Source organism: Eurypyga helias, unplaced genomic scaffold (genome assembly GCF_000690775.1).
Source record: "Eurypyga helias isolate BGI_N326 unplaced genomic scaffold, ASM69077v1 scaffold15820, whole genome shotgun sequence".
Taxonomy (NCBI): domain Eukaryota; kingdom Metazoa; phylum Chordata; class Aves; order Eurypygiformes; family Eurypygidae; genus Eurypyga; species Eurypyga helias.
This window is the reverse complement of record NW_010223922.1, coordinates 186-17,920: the sequence shown is the minus strand read 5'-3', so window position 1 is coordinate 17,920 and position 17,735 is coordinate 186. Positions and strand designations below refer to the sequence as shown.

At 41.0% G+C, this 17,735-nt stretch overlaps 1 protein-coding gene across 1 annotated transcript in view; it reads right to left on the bottom strand.

Annotated features, from left to right (window-relative positions):
* Positions 1-16,948, bottom strand: part of COL3A1 (collagen, type III, alpha 1) — a gene marked incomplete at its 5' end in the record, with an annotated part of 25,295 nt that extends 8,347 nt beyond the window's left edge. The window contains 36 exons of the mRNA XM_010157201.1: positions 9-113; positions 239-400; positions 1,763-1,816; positions 2,302-2,355; positions 2,528-2,635; positions 2,969-3,022; positions 3,623-3,676; positions 3,775-3,828; positions 4,009-4,111; positions 4,817-4,854; positions 5,370-5,477; positions 5,580-5,678; positions 5,768-5,812; positions 6,020-6,073; positions 6,477-6,530; positions 7,024-7,077; positions 7,200-7,253; positions 7,408-7,506; positions 7,865-7,918; positions 8,883-8,981; positions 9,099-9,152; positions 9,847-9,954; positions 10,096-10,149; positions 10,879-10,977; positions 11,098-11,142; positions 11,269-11,367; positions 11,884-11,937; positions 12,655-12,699; positions 13,688-13,741; positions 13,921-13,965; positions 14,460-14,513; positions 14,952-15,005; positions 15,163-15,216; positions 15,960-16,013; positions 16,229-16,282; positions 16,883-16,948. Of these exons, the coding sequence (XP_010155503.1) occupies positions 9-113; positions 239-400; positions 1,763-1,816; positions 2,302-2,355; positions 2,528-2,635; positions 2,969-3,022; positions 3,623-3,676; positions 3,775-3,828; positions 4,009-4,111; positions 4,817-4,854; positions 5,370-5,477; positions 5,580-5,678; positions 5,768-5,812; positions 6,020-6,073; positions 6,477-6,530; positions 7,024-7,077; positions 7,200-7,253; positions 7,408-7,506; positions 7,865-7,918; positions 8,883-8,981; positions 9,099-9,152; positions 9,847-9,954; positions 10,096-10,149; positions 10,879-10,977; positions 11,098-11,142; positions 11,269-11,367; positions 11,884-11,937; positions 12,655-12,699; positions 13,688-13,741; positions 13,921-13,965; positions 14,460-14,513; positions 14,952-15,005; positions 15,163-15,216; positions 15,960-16,013; positions 16,229-16,282; positions 16,883-16,948 (2,499 nt within the window). The remainder of the gene's footprint in view (positions 1-8; positions 114-238; positions 401-1,762; positions 1,817-2,301; positions 2,356-2,527; positions 2,636-2,968; positions 3,023-3,622; positions 3,677-3,774; positions 3,829-4,008; positions 4,112-4,816; positions 4,855-5,369; positions 5,478-5,579; positions 5,679-5,767; positions 5,813-6,019; positions 6,074-6,476; positions 6,531-7,023; positions 7,078-7,199; positions 7,254-7,407; positions 7,507-7,864; positions 7,919-8,882; positions 8,982-9,098; positions 9,153-9,846; positions 9,955-10,095; positions 10,150-10,878; positions 10,978-11,097; positions 11,143-11,268; positions 11,368-11,883; positions 11,938-12,654; positions 12,700-13,687; positions 13,742-13,920; positions 13,966-14,459; positions 14,514-14,951; positions 15,006-15,162; positions 15,217-15,959; positions 16,014-16,228; positions 16,283-16,882) is intronic.
* Between the last annotated feature and the right edge of the window lie 787 nt (positions 16,949-17,735).

The window sequence follows — 17,735 nt, the reverse complement described above, 5'->3', positions numbered from 1 at the left end:
CCCCCCGCGCCCCCCGCCATACCGGGTGGACCGCTCGGGCCACGCAGACCTGGCAATCCTGTGTTACCCCGGCCACCAACGATGCCTTGAGGACCTGTTTCACCTGGTGCCCCCTATTTAGGATAAGGGGAGACCAGTCAGTGTTGAGGATCTTCCGTGTTCAACAGGTACCTTCTTATTCTTGACAGACATAACCCTGTCTATTAGTGTAACAGTCCCCAGCTGGACATGTACTTACCCTTTCTCCTCGTGCGCCTGGTGATCCTTTTTCTCCTGGTGGGCCGGGCTCACCTCTTGTTCCAGCAGGTCCTGGACTGCCAGGAGAACCAGAGCTACCAGGGGGTCCAGGAGGCCCATCTTTGCCTGCAGGTCCTGCGTTACCAGGGGGACCTGGGCTACCCTGAAAGGGATTTTAGGGAGAAGAGCAAGAGCTGTGTTATCTGAAGCAGCAGCACATGCGTACTGGCGTTGAGCTTTCCTCATGAAAGCCAACCAGACTCGAGTCATTCCCTGAAGGTGGGTTTAGGGTCCAACCTCTGAGCACCCAAATCTGATGTGGTCTTAGAATCCTTTTGCCTATGACTTTGAAACCTGATTTTTTTTCTCCCTACTGCCTCCACATACGGTTTGCATAATGCAACACCTGCACAGTTGGGATGCTCAGTGCCTGTAATGCATCCAACACAGGATGCACGTTCCTCACCTAGGGCTCTGCCACAGAAATTTGAAATAGTTGCAGACCCCACTGATTTCTTGTATTGCTCATGCTAGACACCCTTAAGGTGGTGACTTGGACATGTGCAGAATGAAATGTCTTTCATTAGAACTCTTAGCTTAGCCAATCAATGGAAAGAATGAATAGTACCCTAAATAAAATCCTACTTTTTTTTGTTCAGCGATATTCTATTTAGTGTCTGTCAGTAACTGTAAGACAGAAAATAAAAAACAAATACAAAAGTTTTCTTACTTTATGTTTCAGTTACCATACAGCAAAGCGTAACTTATAATTTTCATTTTAAAAATGAGTAAATCCATTTAATGCTTTGCATTTTCTTAAGTTTTAAAGAATCAAAAATCAGAATCTGATTTTTACCATGTGAATCAAAAGCGGGTTCAACTAAGACATGCAGATATGTTAAAGATATGTTAAGAAACAGCTTTTTGTCACACACAGATACTGTGTTGCATATGGGAATTAGCTAGTGCATCAGCATACATTTTTATAACAGGACGCCCGCCGACTGGTACGTTAAACTTCAGCTGTAGGCCATGTCACCAGAAACACTTTGCCAAGATAAGTAAATTTTATGCCACTCCATTCTACAGGCAACTAAAAAACCTCTCAACGGTGATCTACAAAATGTAGATTTGGAAGTGCATACCCATTCAGGATCCTGAAGTGAGTATTTCTTGCATCATGAAAGAGCAAGAAAGAAGACAGGAGGTCTGCCGCCAACAGAAATGCTCAAGGACCTGATCCAGGAGAAGGATTCCACTAACTGGGATGGGCTTTGGAAAGCAAACCATAATAGAAGAAGGAGCATCAAGGCAGCAGGTGACAAGTTGCTGTTCCATATGAGATAACTGAACTCTCTTTTGCAGAAGTTTTTCCCTAAGTCCCAACATCCTATTCTGGATGCTTTTCCGTATGTTTTATTCATGTCAAGGGACACACAGCTTAATACACAGTTTAATATATTAATATATGTTTAAATATATCCACAGGGTAAGAACAAAAGAAAAGGGGGATAAGACAACTTACGTTGTTACCAGGGGGACCGGGCAGACCACGAGCGCCAGGGAAACCAGCAGCACCCTATAAGAAATCAAGTGTGTTAGTTGTCATTTTCTGAAGTTTGGAAAAACATGAACAAATTGATTTTTATGCAACAGCTGACTTTGAATTATATTTAACTGTTTTGCTTAAAACCTGAATTACATGTCCTGGAACTGAACAAGAAATTAACTTTTTTTTCTTTTTTTTTTTGCAAGGGACAGCCCCATATGTTTCTCAAAGGTGAACCAATGGACTCCAAGAAACTTGGCAAAGATGGCATGTAAATCTAGTAACTGCTGAGATAAGCCATTTCGTAACTTTGGGTCATTGTGCCAAAAGCTATTTTGGCACCTTATATTAGAATCAATATAATCCAGATTACTAAGTGCCTCAACTTTAATTAATCCTTCTGGAACACTCATATCTGCAGTTCAGGAATAATTAAAGTCACTGACAATGTTGTTTTTCATTTCCATCATGTTTGTTCTAATGGAGTCATTTATCAGTGACTAAGAGATACTCACAGGGCCACCAGGAGATCCCCGTTCTCCTTTTGTTCCTTGGGGACCAGGTGGACCCTACAAGGAAGGAAATAGATAAAGCAAATGATTTGATAAATCGATTAAAATTATGGGAAGTGTCAATAAGTTTCAGGCAGGTGAAATGCTTGCACTTCGGCCCAGCCACCGTGAGGCTGAGGGAGAACTGGAAAATCTCTCTTTGTAGCAATAAGGAACAGCAAAAACTTACTGGTGCACCAGGACCACCTTGTGGCCCTGCAGCTCCAGGGGGTCCAGCCTCTCCTCTTAGCCCAGGTGGGCCTCTTTCTCCTTTCCCACCAGGTTCACCGTTTTGGCCCTGTAGCAAAATTATATTGTCATTTTACGTCTCAAAAAATGCAGATGATATCACTGTGATGAGAAACCCTATCCAGATACTCTTCTGGGGGAATTTAAATATGAAATTAAATATGAATGCAGTTGAACTCTATTGGTCTGCCAGTACAGGAAGGGAAGGATAAAGAAGTTTTGCTCTGTGTGACTGAGTACAGAAAGAGTAGCAAATGAATCAAATGTGTGTAGCAGGTAAGTGTATTAAAGGGTTACAGCAAGCCTTTCTGAGATATGGATGAACTCTGAGAAACTGAAAACTGATCATTGCATTCAGTTGCTTCTCAGTATTTATACTCACTGGAGCTCCAGGGAAGCCAGCAGGTCCAGGAAGACCTTGTTCTCCTCGTTCACCCTGTAGAAAACATGTCAGCAATGGAAGACGTTAGAAAGATAGGCTTCATTTTACAAGTTAGACAAGAGTCCCATGAATACCACCAAAGTGACTATGCCTTACCAGCCTTTCAAAGAAAAAAACCCCAAAAAACCCACAAAGCAGTTGCTCCTGAGCTCTAAAAACAACTGTTCAGGAATTATCTAAAGTTTGACAACTGCTCTCAGTTACACCTGTAAAACCCTAAGCACAATCCATAGTTCCCCAGATCCAACTGAGATCCAAATATGCTGTTTTATCTATCTAAAACATAAATACAAGAGCATTTTTTAAAGTTTACTTAACTCTAAGACAAGATGGAAATGACAACTGCTCATACTCTTGCCCTGTCTTGATATATCACCGCAGCCCTCCAATCCCTTTACAGTGTTAAGGAATTCAGAAAATCAGTGCTTTTAACACCTGTAAATCCCAAGAGCCTACAGGACCCACCAAATGTGCTTGGTTTAGTTTGAACTCGAGCCACACGTGTTCCTGACAGGGTTGGTGCAACACTGATGTCTACACTAGGCTAGAGGAGCCATAGTAAAGTTATACTGGAGGAGAAGTTCTACCACTTACAGGACCACCACGGGAACCCATTGGACCTGGGGCTCCTGCTGGACCAGTCTCTCCCTGCAAGGAACGAGAACAGTTACTCCATGTTCTTCTCAGGAGACAGCCACCAGAGGGACTGTTTACAGTATCAAACATCATTATGGAGGATGCTTTACCTTATCTCCAGGTGGGCCGGCAGGACCAGGAGGACCGATGGGACCTACATTACCCTAAACAGTTAGAAATTAATATATTTTGTATCAAAATATGACAATGTTAATTCCTCTATTTTGATCATTATGTTTCGTTAATGTTTCAGTGCCAACAGGTTGCTGAAGATATTTGAATGGAAGTAAGTCTACAATGCAAGTGTGTTGTTGCTCACTACTTTTCAGGGTGACAGATCACACCTTCTTGTGATGTGACAGATCTCCAATTGATTTATCCTCTTCCTCCTCCCCCACCTCCCCACTATCAAAACCTAATCCAAAATCACCTGAATTTAATAGGTCTCTTTCAGTGGTAGACAAGAAAAGTTATCCATTGCCCTAAATTTTCGTATTCATAATTGGTCCGTATTTCTTCAGCATATGTTTGACAGCTCGTGACTAGCTCCCTGGCTTTTTTCTTTCCTGAAAATTGAATGCATACCTGATCGTTTGAAGCATGGTTTTTGTATTTCCTTCAGCTCCTACAAGCTGCATATTTGTATCTGCTATCCCACCTTATTTTGATGAATATAGTGCCTGCATGTACTCATTAGATATATGTATATATATGTGTCCGTTGTATGTGTGTATGCTATATAGGTGTGTAAACATATATGTTAACCTTCATTCTCTGTGAGACCACTTACTACCATGATGTCTTTTTGTGCTTCCTTCAACCAGCATTTTCCTCATCAGTCAGCTAGACTGAGGAAGCTACTAACATTTTTCTCTACTTTTGTGTTGGTGCTTTCCCTCCAAAACATTGTCCCAATTAATTGTATCTTCTGCTTACAAAACAATCTGTTATATGTACCCCAGCAGCTGTAATCACAAAACCCAGTATTAAGTCTAATTTAGTTTATGGAACCAGATGTGAATGCTGGAATGAAATACAAGGGGATTACTACTTCACCTCTCCCAGACAGTGTTTATTCACTGTCAGTTGACTCATGTTCTAAGTGTGACTGTGTGAAGCTGAATGATGAACTGTTAGATGTTTAAAGACTACTCTGGAATGCCATCAGCACCTTTCCCACCAGGTTCTCCCTAGCAAACATAAGATGTAGAAGTCATAAGCAAAAAACAAACACAAGATGAGCGTAAGGGAGGAGAACAAGGATGAAAACATTTCTGAGGAGATCTCATGCTGAGGGTATCTCACAAACAGATTTCCTTCCTGTGATCATACAAATCTGCCAAGTAATTAGCATCAGGTACTCAATACTTTGATGGAAAAAACCCCCTATTTGATTAAAAATGGAGTCTATGTCAAACTGTTGGCCCATGGTATGAACTTCCCTCATTGTTTATTAGCTTAATTAGAACTGTTCTGACCTACCCCACTCCGAAGAGGTCTAGCACAGCAAAATATCTAGCAGGTGAAAAACCCTAAATCTTTTACCATATAGGACTCATCTCACACTGCTAAATTAGCAGCACTGCTATGCAGCCAGTACCTCTGAAATCAGGTCAAAAGTGAACCAGCCCAGTGCTTTGTGGGAAGGTCACACTAAATAATTAGCACAAAATTGGCAGGGTGTGGGTGTGTATGGTTGTGTTACCTTATCTCCCTTTGGTCCAGGGCTCCCAGAAGCTCCTCTTTCTCCTGGCATTCCCTGTAAGCCCGGCAGCCCTGTGCCTCCAGGGGGACCAGGGGGTCCAGGAGGACCCTAAAGAGTAACAAAAAATAATTAGAAAAATATAATATTTAAAAAGGAATATGAACCCGAATGTGAGACATAATGGCAGGAAAGCAGGCAAGTTGTGGGTACCTTGGCACCTTCTGTCCCAGCAGGACCTGGCCCACCTCTTGTTCCAGGAGGTCCTGGAGGACCCTGTGCACCACGTTCACCTGGGATGCCATTTTCGCCCTGTGACAAGGAAACGCGTTATTCTTTGTTGTCAGGTTCGTAGTTTGTAATTCATTCATGACATACAGAAATGTTGCTGCATGACTTACCTTAGGGCCTGGGAATCCGGGTCCTCCAATATCACCTTTTGGCCCCTGTTTATGAGAAAATAAACGCAAGTTAAGCATGTACTGTGCTTAGTAAAACTGCATTGTGGTTGGCAGCCTGTTTCTCTCGCCTATTATCCCTAAAACCAGATTGCTCTGCAGAGTGCTGATAGCTGTATGAATTTGGAGATGTAATCTAGAAAGAACTTCTCATGTATTTTTTGTTACTTAAAAAAAAAGGAAATTACTACTTACTGGTTCTCCAGGCTTTCCATTCTCTCCAGCTGGTCCTGGTCCACCGGGCAATCCCTATTTGAAGGAACAGTATTATCATCGACGTTACATTGAGAAATTATGCATTTTCTTATCTAGCAAATTTTTTTGACACGAAGATGTGTACCCAACTCATTCCAAAGGAGGAGGCGCTAAACTGATAGCTGGGGGGTTTTGTGACATAATCTACTGAGCTAGCCGTCTGGTTCACAACCGTGAAGTAGTAAGCAATAACTTGTGTCAAGTGGTTGATCTGTCTTACTTCAAAATATGAGGACATGCACCCTAATGAAAATGGTTAGATGCCTCCTTTTTGGTTTTCTTCTTTCTTTCTGGCAGGGGTGTGTGTGTGCGCGTTGGGGAGGGGAGGGTGTGGATGTATGTGTGTGTAGGTCTATTAAAAAGAGTCAGAAACCAATCACCAATAAGCACACAGCACCTGGAGGCCGGGTGGACCTGACGGTCCCGGTTCTCCTCTCTCTCCAGAAGCACCCTAGAATTGAACAGAAGGGAAAAAACCATGAAACGGTCTGAGAACATTTCAACGTGTAAACACCGCCGCAGCACCTCTAAGCTGTGATAGCTCCTTAGCGTGGTCTGATGACGACTGTGCACTGTCCCAGAGACTAATGTATCTTGGTGTTCGGGCATTTGCTCTTTTCGCTCCAACCATTCGATGGGCTTCAGCCGCATGCTTACACGTGACACTAGTCTGAAACACCAGCTCTGATAAACGTTAAAGGGAGCAAGAATATGCTTCAGTCTGAACAGGTGGTGGATCCAAAGAGCTCTAAGTTGACTTGGCATTTCAACTTATACCAGATGTACCCGACTCAGGTTTCTCCTAACAAAGTTTTGAGTATTAATTTATTAAAATAATGGCAAAGAAGAGCTTTTATTTGCCTAAATTCACAGCCTCTCTCCGTAGATGCCAGACCACCTTGGCAATAAGAGATAACTGCCTCTCACGGGACTGCCACACTTACCGTAGGTCCAGGAGGACCGGGGAGGCCAACATCACCGTTCTTCCCAGCAGGACCCTATACAAAGACAAAAGTAGGCTATGATGATGGGTTGATCTAATTTTCATGAGTCACAAAGTTATGACTAATTAATATTTTGTAATTATTATGTAATTAAACAAAGAGTTAATGAAACTTACAGGTGTTCCAGGTGGCCCACCAGGTCCTCTTTCTCCGTTCTTACCTGGTGCACCCTTAAAAAAGGGAAAGATCACAATCAGAAACCCTCTTCTGGTCAGCATACAATAACTTGAACATACAGCACCCAGTAGTCCCACTATGGAGCAGCTTAACAGTGGGCTGGCTGATCAAGCATACACACAGGAGAAGTGGAGAAATCCCACTCACCTCATTACCCTTAGGACCCGGGAAACCCATTACACCTGGCTGACCACGTGGGCCTGGGGGGCCTGGTGGACCAGAGCGGCCAGATTCACCCTGATTACCCTGGGATAAGCGAAAAAGAAATGAAGACATGGCAGCTGTTAGGTGAATCCAGTTAATATCCAGGACTCATTAAAGGGTGAGTGAGAGTGACATCAGGCTAGAGACACTGTCATTCAAAAACTTCTGCTTTGTATTTCAGCTAAGGTTCTGTACACTCTGTTTGTTAAACAGGACTGCATGACAAGGTTTAAAAAATGTCATTATAATGAAGCAGCATATAAAGTGCTCTGGTAATTAAAACAAACAAACAAAAGAGACAATTAAGCTGACTGTGCTAACAACCTGTCATGTAGATCCTGTGGGATGAGGGTAAGGTCAGTAGGGGAACTAGTATAAAATATTTGCACAATGTACATACTGGAGGGCCAGGTTTTCCATCGCTTCCAGGGCTTCCTGGAATTCCAGGCAAACCCTGCAATTGAATAAAGAACAATGTTATTTTTCAGGTTAAACTGTGTAGTATTAAGTTACGATGCATACACATAAATGGACATGTTAAACTACTTGATTGATTTTAACCTCTTCAATAAAGATTAAAACTCTTCACATATCCCCCCATCCCATTAAGGGGAAACATTGGAGAAAGGTTAATCAATGTGCACAAAAATTGTATGCTTTCATTACTTGGGAAGAAAACTGATTTGAGATAGTAAAAACCAAGGAATTAAGCTATGTTGACTATGTACCTCCACTTAAAAGCAACAGAAGTTATGTTAGTAAACTTAGTTTATATATTTATATATTATTTCAGTTACATTTTAAATAGCTTATTTCCAATAACATCTCGTTTGGCTCCCAGAAACCTGCAGTCAGGCTGACTTATGAATTTCGATGTATTTGTTGTCAGCAGTTGCTAATTCTTAGTACAGCTCATGGAACGTTGTTACATTCTGTGCACTTTGCACAATAGGTTAGCTCTGAAAATCTTCTTGATGAAAATCCCTGAAAATCTGACCAACAGCTTATTTGCTTTAATTGCATGTAGCACAGTTCAATACAGTAACCCACATACCTGTTCAACACAATAAACATAATGCACTGTATACTAAATTACAACATTTGCTAAAATGTAAATAGGAGATACAGAAACTCGCCCAGTGCTCACTGACATTAAAGCTGTATCTCGTGATAGTGCATGGGATACTCTGAGAAGAGGGGGGCATGTTCAGCTTCATCTAAGCGTTCCCGTTCACTTGGGACAGATGTTCTCTGAACGCCCCGTATCTCTGCATGGGTATCCACTGCACTATGAATAGATGTACTCTACTTAGAGGAATTACTATTTTTTTTTTCTAATTGGGCTCCTCTATTGTATCAGCTCAGATGAGGCATCTCTGATAGAGTTTATCTCATTTCCTTGCAGAGATCTGTCTTACTCTCATTCCAGGAAGACCTGGGCCTCCATCTTGTCCACGCTCTCCTGCAGGTCCACTGGGGCCAGGAGGACCTGGGCCACCACGTTCACCTGCAGGACCCTAAAAAAGAGATGTTGAAATTCACGGCAAGGAAACCAGCATGATATTGAATCTGAAATTCTCCATTCACATGGATTCTGCAAAGGTTTGGGGAGTTTATTAGAGAAGGACTTATACCTTTTCACCTGGAAGTCCATTGCTACCAGGTAAGCCACGGAAACCGGGGGAGCCCTGCCAAAGAAAAGAACACAATATGGATCACAGGCACTATGACTTACGTAATGGCAACTGTTTTTCTTTTGTGTGTAAACTATTTAACATTAGACATATTATTATAAAAATTAATGAAAGAAATAGACGGAAATGACATTTCACCGCAGCAACAAGTTCTGAAGAATTATTTTCTGTAGATACAACCCTCCTGTTGAAATCATAGTCTGTCTCTATTTTTTTTAACTGGCCCTGCATTAGTTACTTTATCCATGAGTCTTTCTAAATTCGTATCAAAATAAAGCAACAGATTCAGGCTTCAACAATTATTTTTTTCTAATTCAATACTGAGAAGAGCTCTATTGTATTTTTTAATATTTCTATTTACTACTGTCTTCATTGCTTACAAGAAACCTTAATTACAAAATTTAAATTGCAACCCTCTTCATATATTTAATATGATTAATTTGTTCCCTGTGCATCTTTGAAGAAAGTATGTAACTTACTTCAGACTGAGATAGATCCAAGCACTGCCATTCAGATGAGAAACTAGGTAAGAATTCTCCCCAGTTTCGTAACCCAGTTCATATCTGGAATTTGCTGAGAACAGCTATGGAGCCAAATTTCTCCTGAAAGCATTTTGGACACCAGCTTTTGCTGTCTCTGTATTAACTCAGGGTGTACCTTGTGTGTATGGCCACCTGCAGCAGCTTACCCTTTCTCCGGGTGTACCAGGTACGCCATTCTGGCCGGGTTCACCATTTGCACCTCTTTTGCCTTCCTCACCAGGCGGACCAGGAGCCCCCGGGGTGCCATTTTCACCCTGACAACAACAACAAAGCAGCCCACCAGTTAGAAGTCAGTTAGAAGTCTCCAAAAGAAAACCTGGGGTTTTGTATGGGGAATGATTCAGTGTTCAGACTTCCTGGGAGGAAGTCTCTGAATGCATTTTAAAATCACTTACACGCTCGCCTTTTGGGCCTGGATCTCCCTTTGCACCATTCTTCCCAGGTTCTCCCTAAACAGAAGAAAATTCCATTAAAAGTGTGGATTGCATATATGGGTATTATTCTAGAAATAGTTGTGATATCTGTCAAATTATTGACTGATTTTTATTATTTACATTCTGCAAACGAATTAGCAGACACTAGTTAAACCTGAATGTGGAATGCATGGGTGTCCTTAAAAATGCAGTAAAGGAAAGAAGCAATACAATCTTAAACGCCACTGAGTAAAAGTTTATGTCTATTTCTGGGTTATTTCAGACCATATTGTTACTTTTACTTGAAGTCCTTGAGTGTTTCTTTGAGAAAGAACTAGGTGTGATGTAAGGCTCTTAGGAAAGAGCATATTGGGTTAAATGAGCGTGTGAGTCACTACACCTAGTCCACTCACTAGTCCATGCAAATCTGAAGAGGTGAAACTAGTATTTTAAAATAATAGATTTTGTCTAATGTGGCTGTTTTAGATAAGCTATTTTTCTGTTGTTTCTGATTTGATAGATAATTTAGGAAAGCAAATGAATCTTATTATCATAACTGTATAATTTTATATACAGCCATACATAAAGTAATGTGTGAAGAGAAATATATATTTATAACAATAATTGCCTATTGTTATATTATAAAATAATTCATTAGGCTATCTCAAGTGAATAGGAAAACTGTAATGTGTTTTTTTAATGGTATCAGAACTACTTCCACCATATTTGGTTGTATAACTGGGGTAATGAATATCAGTAACTCACCGGAGTGCCTTTTGCTCCAGGGTTTCCACTTGTACCTGGAGGACCAGGAAGACCACGGCCTCCTGGCAGACCAGGAGCACCAGGAATACCAGAAGGTCCCTGTATAGAGTCAAAAGGAGACCGGGATGAAGAGAGCACAGCATTGTTGAACTCTGCCCAGTCCAAACTGCTGCCCGCACCCACACAGTGCAGCAAAAGTCTGATGTCAGAAGTACCCACCATTTCACCCTTGTTGCCAGGGCTTCCAGCTCTTCCAGGAGGACCCTGTAAAAAAGAAATGTCTAAATAATTGCTGCTGCTAACCTAGTGTCCTTAAACCAAAGGACTCGCAGGGATTTGTGAAGACCTGGTGGCACAACACTTGCCAGTTCCCGTGTGGTATTTATGTACCTGAGGCCCGGGCGGCCCAGCATGACCCTGAGGACCAGGTTCCCCTCTCTCTCCAGGACTACCACTAGCACCAGCAGGACCAGGAGGACCAGCTTCACCCTATGGAAAAACAGGAAAAGGGGAAAATGAACGAGTTTTAACCTTGTCTCCAGGGCGATAAGTATTAGGTTCATGGTTTCTTCCTCTGCTGTGGCACCTTGGTGTGATTCAGAAGAAGGTTACCACCACCACCACCTGAATACAAGAGCCAAATCAGCACAGTGACCCCGGTGCTGAGGCACAAGGTACCAATGCACTCCCACCAACCCCGTGCAGGGCTCCTCCAAGTTGCAGGAAGTTAACCTGAGCCCCTCCCATGTGCAACATAAAAAACTGGGTCTACCACTTAGTGGTGTTTTGGGATGCATATTCGTGAAGGCGGTGAGGACAGGGTTTGTCTCATGCTGCATATGAAAACACGTCAGTTCTAGGCTTGCAAACACTGTAAAAGCAGCCAGAAAAAGGAGGACTCATAAAGATGTATAGTGACATCTTTATTAGCTGGTGTATAGCGTGTAGCTGGGTAGCTAGAGAACGGACTAAATCCCACATTAGTATGCATCTTTAGCTGCATACCTTGAAACCTGGAGAGCCTGGAAATCCTGCAGTTCCAGGGGGACCAGGGGGACCCTTAAAAGTGAAAGAAATACTATTAGTACAAGAGGTAAAAGCCATATGGAGTTAATCTTAAGTTTTTTTAAAAAAAAAAGCCTGATTATTAGATTTTTCTCTGAGTAAAGAAACACCTGGCAACATAGCAAATATAAATCATGCTGCAGAAGGTGACGTTTGGCTAGTCCTAAAATATTACACCTACATCTTAGATACCCTGACTTTGACAGGTTCAGCTAAATTTTGGTGTTGTAAATTTAAAACCCATGAAAGCTATCATTAAAGATTAAGTTATAAAATATGTCCAAAATGTGTTCTAATTAAAAAAAAGGTGTAGGAGAAAAAGGAGCCAATATAACTGTTACATGTACAAATGGACATGTCAGGTTTGTAGGCAGATGGAAAGGAAAAATTTTTGCTCATCTCAGGCAGCTATATAATGATAGGACCATTAAAAATTTGATCTGCATAAGGAACAGCAATTTATGCATTCTCTCGAGCAATCTGGGTTTGGATTTATGCATTTTCTGATTTACAGTGTTAAAGCTCTCCTATTTCATTGCATACTTCAAGTACCTTAACCAACGGAGTCATGAAATATAATTCAGTAACATGCTCATCCTTAAGCCAGTGCACCCCAGTCTGGGGTTTGCCAGCACTGCGGAACATCAGTGGGCAGTAACTAGATTCAAGCTACACAAATACTTAAAGTCAAACATCTGTAAGACTCCTTACGGGTGGGCCTGCTGCTCCTGGAGATCCGTCTTTGCCATGGGCACCCTGTGGAAAGAAGAGAGCTGTTGGAGACAGAGCACCACCCTGGACACAGAGCCCATATGCTTTAATGCCTGTCACTCACAGGCCACCTTTTTGTGTCTGCACATTCCCACTCAGTTTGTCATAACCCAAGGATTCCTCAACTGTGAAAATCTAAAATAACAATTGACTAAATGTTATTGAAGGAATATTGATCCCTTTATGTGACTTGTACTGAAATGATGAGACAGCAAGATACAAAAATGCATTTAGATTTCTTAAGAAAATAACCGTTACAAAGCATCATCGGTGTGGCCAGTTCTTAAGGTTAAATAAGCAAGATCACAATAGATGCTGTATATTTCAAAAGTAACAGTTAACATCTAATTCCCATAGAAGACTAAAATTTCACTCCAAAAACCTAGCAAACAGTGGTAGGATTCAAATCCTGTTGTCTATCTTCTAGATAGGTTAGAGCAGGGCTGCTACTCAGGTTCTGTAGTGTTTGTACGAACAAGTTGCTGGTTACTATACCTTAGCTGTACTTCGTGATTGTGTTGATGCAACGAACTGTGACTCCTTCAGAGCAAAGAATATACCCTAATCTCAGTCGAAGACTAATTTTATCTCTTTCCTGTAAGTTACTTCAGAGATGATTGCATTTTTTTCCTCTCTGTCTTCTGCTGCTGCCCTTTGCTCCCACTCCTCCTCCCAATTCCTCATGGCTGAACCTGAGCTTTTGCTGAAACACTGAATTACTCCCTCAACGTGTAATCTGTTCATTTAAAAAGGAAATAGAGAATAAGATGGTGAACATGTTCTGAGTTAGAGGTGTTATGTGTGTAAGTGGGGACTGAAAAGTTTTGATGTATGATTCTACAGATGTTATATGGTTTTCTGATCCTTTGCATTACAACTGCTTTAAAATAGATCTGTGAAGCAGGGAGTTCCCAACCTATTGAAACAAGATACATGCTGTTTCCGGGTAAGAGCAACAGCTGCAGTTACTTACAGGGCCACCAGGATTCCCAGGTCTTCCACGTTCACCAGCTGGACCTCTTGGCCCCTAGAAAACAGAAAAAAACAAGTCTGTCATGTGGTTTCCAAAATAATATGGCCTGTCAAGGAGACATTGCTCTTATTTGTATATCTCAGTATTGTTCAATGCATGTGGTGATGTAATTAAAGTTAAAAGAAAGTGCCATGGGAACTTCTAATTAAATCCTGCAGCATACACATATTTACCGGTTGTCCTGGTGATCCATTTGCTCCAGGAAGACCTGTTTCACCCTGTTATGGAAAGAAAACACCAGTGACTGAATGAATTTTGGTGAGAATACTTTTTGGTTTAGCCAAGGGGAGGAGACATAGGAACAAGACAGCCCAATCCGCTGTCCCTTTCTGTGGAATGCTGTGTGTCCTCGGCACGAACTGTGGGCTGTGAGGTCTCAGAAGTCTAAGCAAGAGCTGAAACAATGTATTTAAAGAGAAAAAGAAAAAAGACAACTTGGTCTTTTACTATTGTGCAATAAATTCAGATAATCCACGCATGTCCTTTCATTTTGGAATCTCATCTTTGTTACGTGTGGAAAATTGGGACATGCCATGGTTCAGAAAACCTAACTCAGTTGGAATGACTCTCATGCTTTTCACGAAGATATTCAATAATTTTCTTCAACGTCTAGTGGATTTTTATAGTTGCGTAATATGCAAAGCGTAGCTATCTAACAATCGACGGGCAGTAGTATTCTACCTATTACAAAGATGACACCAGAGTTTTTTACCTTCGGACCAGGAGCGCCGCTGTCACCTCTGGCACCATCTTTTCCATCAAAACCCTATGGGAAAGAAAAACCGTAACTGTGATTAGTGTTTCTCTTGCATTCTGGAAAACTTGATTCCTCTTTGCAAAATATTAAACTTCAATACAAACTCATATAAAGGGACGTATTTTTAATACTGAGTGCTATCAGCTATAGGAACACTTTTTGAAGGAAAATTCTGAATCCTCCATCCCTCTGTGGCTATTATGTATGAAAGGATGCTTTTCTGGAAGGCATGCTTTAGCCCAGCATTGGGGACGAAGCTCTACAACTAGAGGTACCTAGATAAAATTTATCAGTCTCTGTTATGGAAGGTCAGATTACATTGTCCAGAAATTGATCTTCAGTTCTATGATTCAGTCTTTTTCACCGGTAATTGATGACTGAAAGAGCACAGCAATGCAGCACAGTAATTCAAGTAGAGTAGCCGTCTCAGCTATACTCAGTACTTACTCGCTGGCCTTTCATTCCAGGCATTCCAGGCATTCCAGGGTGTCCCTTGTGACCCTAAACACACAAATACAGAAAGGTGAATAAATGACATACTTACAATAGGAAGGACACAAGCCAATGTTCATTGTATCTCATGTCCACCTGGCCAACTTAAAATAGGAAAGCAGAATCTTTGATTAGAAGACCATTGTTACTGGGGGCTTTTCCATACCGGTAATCCAGGGATTCCACGATCTCCATTTCTCCCTGGTCTTCCAGGTTCTCCCTATTGAAGGAAAGTAAAATTTTTTGACTGCTCTGCTATTGCTTCAGTGACTGGCGAAGAACCAGTCCTAGAAGATGAAGGGACGTTGGAATATGCAGGTGAAACTTCCACCAAAGACAGTGGGTAAAATCAGCATCAGGGTGACAATTCAGTATATGACTGCCTTCGGAAAAACAGTTGCCAGAACTTATAAACTCAATTTCTAACAAGATTTTGCTCAACATCTAATTTATTTCAAGCCAATTTTTAGGAAGAGTTGATCACAGAAAACTTAATTTTCATGGTGAAACACTCAAATGGATAACATATTTAGCTGAAGGTCTTGCATTGTATTATGTCTATGCAGGACTCCCAGCTGTGCCAGAAAAAGGAGTTTAACAGCCTTAAGTCTCAAAGCAAGATTTGAAGGGAGCAGGCAGCTACCACTACTATCTTCTTTTCTTTATAACTGCCAACTTATTTTGCACCAGATCAAAAGAGGGAACTTCATACTTAGGTTTTCTTTTTTTTTTTTTTAAATTGCATGAATCAAATTGGCTGCTAAAATTAAAACGTTTTTGGGAATGGACATGTATAACTAATGGAAGGCAAACGTTTCTTACAGTCATGTTGTCAAATTGAGAAATAGGGAGATGTTAAATATTCTTAAATGCAATGGTATCAATGTGCTCTGCTGTCTTAACATTCAATGAACCTTCTTTCTTTCCATTTATTAATCACTGGATGAATAATAGTGAACTTACATCTTTTCCTGGTGGACCAACGGGGCCTATCATTCCAACAGGGCCTGGAGGTCCCTGTAGAAAAATAATTCATGTTAACCATAAAAATAAATCTTAAGTGTCTTTCAAGTTAAAAATGCACTAGGTGTCATAAAATACTTGTACATTTGACATACACAATAGTAAGCAGACAGGATAAACACTAAAATTTTAGTCCACTTGAGTGATGACACAGATTCATGCTGGTAAGATCATGCCTTGAACTACAGCGATATGTAATGCATACATACGGGAGCGCCAGGTTGTCCTGGTTCTCCGGGTGAGCCTTGGTATCCAGCAGAGCCCTATAATGCAGGACAAAACCAGTTAGGACATGCATCATTCCATAGTGCTACTATATTTTATCATAATCTCATAATTGTAAAGAAAATGTTAGTCAGAACTGTCACCAAATGACCAAAAGTGAAATCAGCAGATCCAAGCAGAATATGCCTCCATGAGAAAAGAATTAAATGTACTCCTCTAAAAGGAGATGTACATAAAAAAAAATCAGACCCTTGGTTTGCTCACTGAATGTGCATCAGGATTCCAACTTTTCTGTATCTCCTGCTAAATTTTTGTATGAATAGAGGTTTGGGAATGTTAACAGAGGATGATAGGCAATGGCGTGTCTTAAGAAAACCTTAGCCAACACCCCACAGAACTACAGAAAGCACTGGGGAACACAAGGAGAAGCAAGTACAGCTTATAGCCCTCAGCCATTCAGTACTGCTAATGCATAGGGGGTACATCCCAGCTAAGAGAAGACGACATTTATCCATAAAATTCTTCAGCATAGTATCTAGATTTATCAGTTAAAAATATACATAATATTTATGACAGAGAAAAAGAGAAGCTTATATAAAAGAATATGAGATGGTTATGAAAAGATTCATTTTACTTACAGGGGGACCTGCATGTCCAGGTGGGCCAGGGGGGCCACTGGGACCAGGGGGTCCTGGAAAGCCAGTCTATAGTGTAGATTGAAAAATAGTCATTATATTAATGTAATACAGCTATAAAGCTTAATGTAGTCGCAATAGTCACCAATAACTGTGAAATTAATTTTTACATATTAGTACAGAGAAAAATCCACGGTGACATGCACTCGGTGCAGTAAACCTGCAGCAGCAGTATGTAAACACATTGCTAAATACATTGTCTGGTACCTACAGTCCATTCAGAAAAAGGATCACTAGGTTTCTCTTTGTAGCTTTAGCTAACATGCTCCACGAGATATTTTCAAAGGTGCAATATTTTTTCTTCTAAGTTACTATTCTGTTTCTTTAGACCCCTGTAAGGATGCTCACAGCTCAGCTCCTCAGCAACCTAAACTGGAAGAATAGATAACTGTAACTCCTAATTTGTTAAACAGAGTAAACGAGCTTCAGCTTCTCTGCCATATAACTGAGCTATATTAGCCTACATCTACATTTTCAGTGGTGGAGCCAAAGTGTACTCAAACTTGCTTGCCAGTCTATTGATGCCAGATTTTGCTTTCTAAAACTGATTTTAAAATTTCTCACCTGCATTCAGGAGCTATATTACATACACAGCCCTTTAGAAGAACTTTCTATGATAAACTCTGTTTATAACCATAGACTTCTTACAACAGGTATACCCAGGTATACTGCATTAAGGCCATATTTCTGTTACTTGCCAGTAAGGCAGGCATTTTCACCAATGACACCTTTTCTGAACTTTAAAGTTACTAAGCCACAAAAAATAAATGATGGCTGGACTAACCAGAGGACTGAA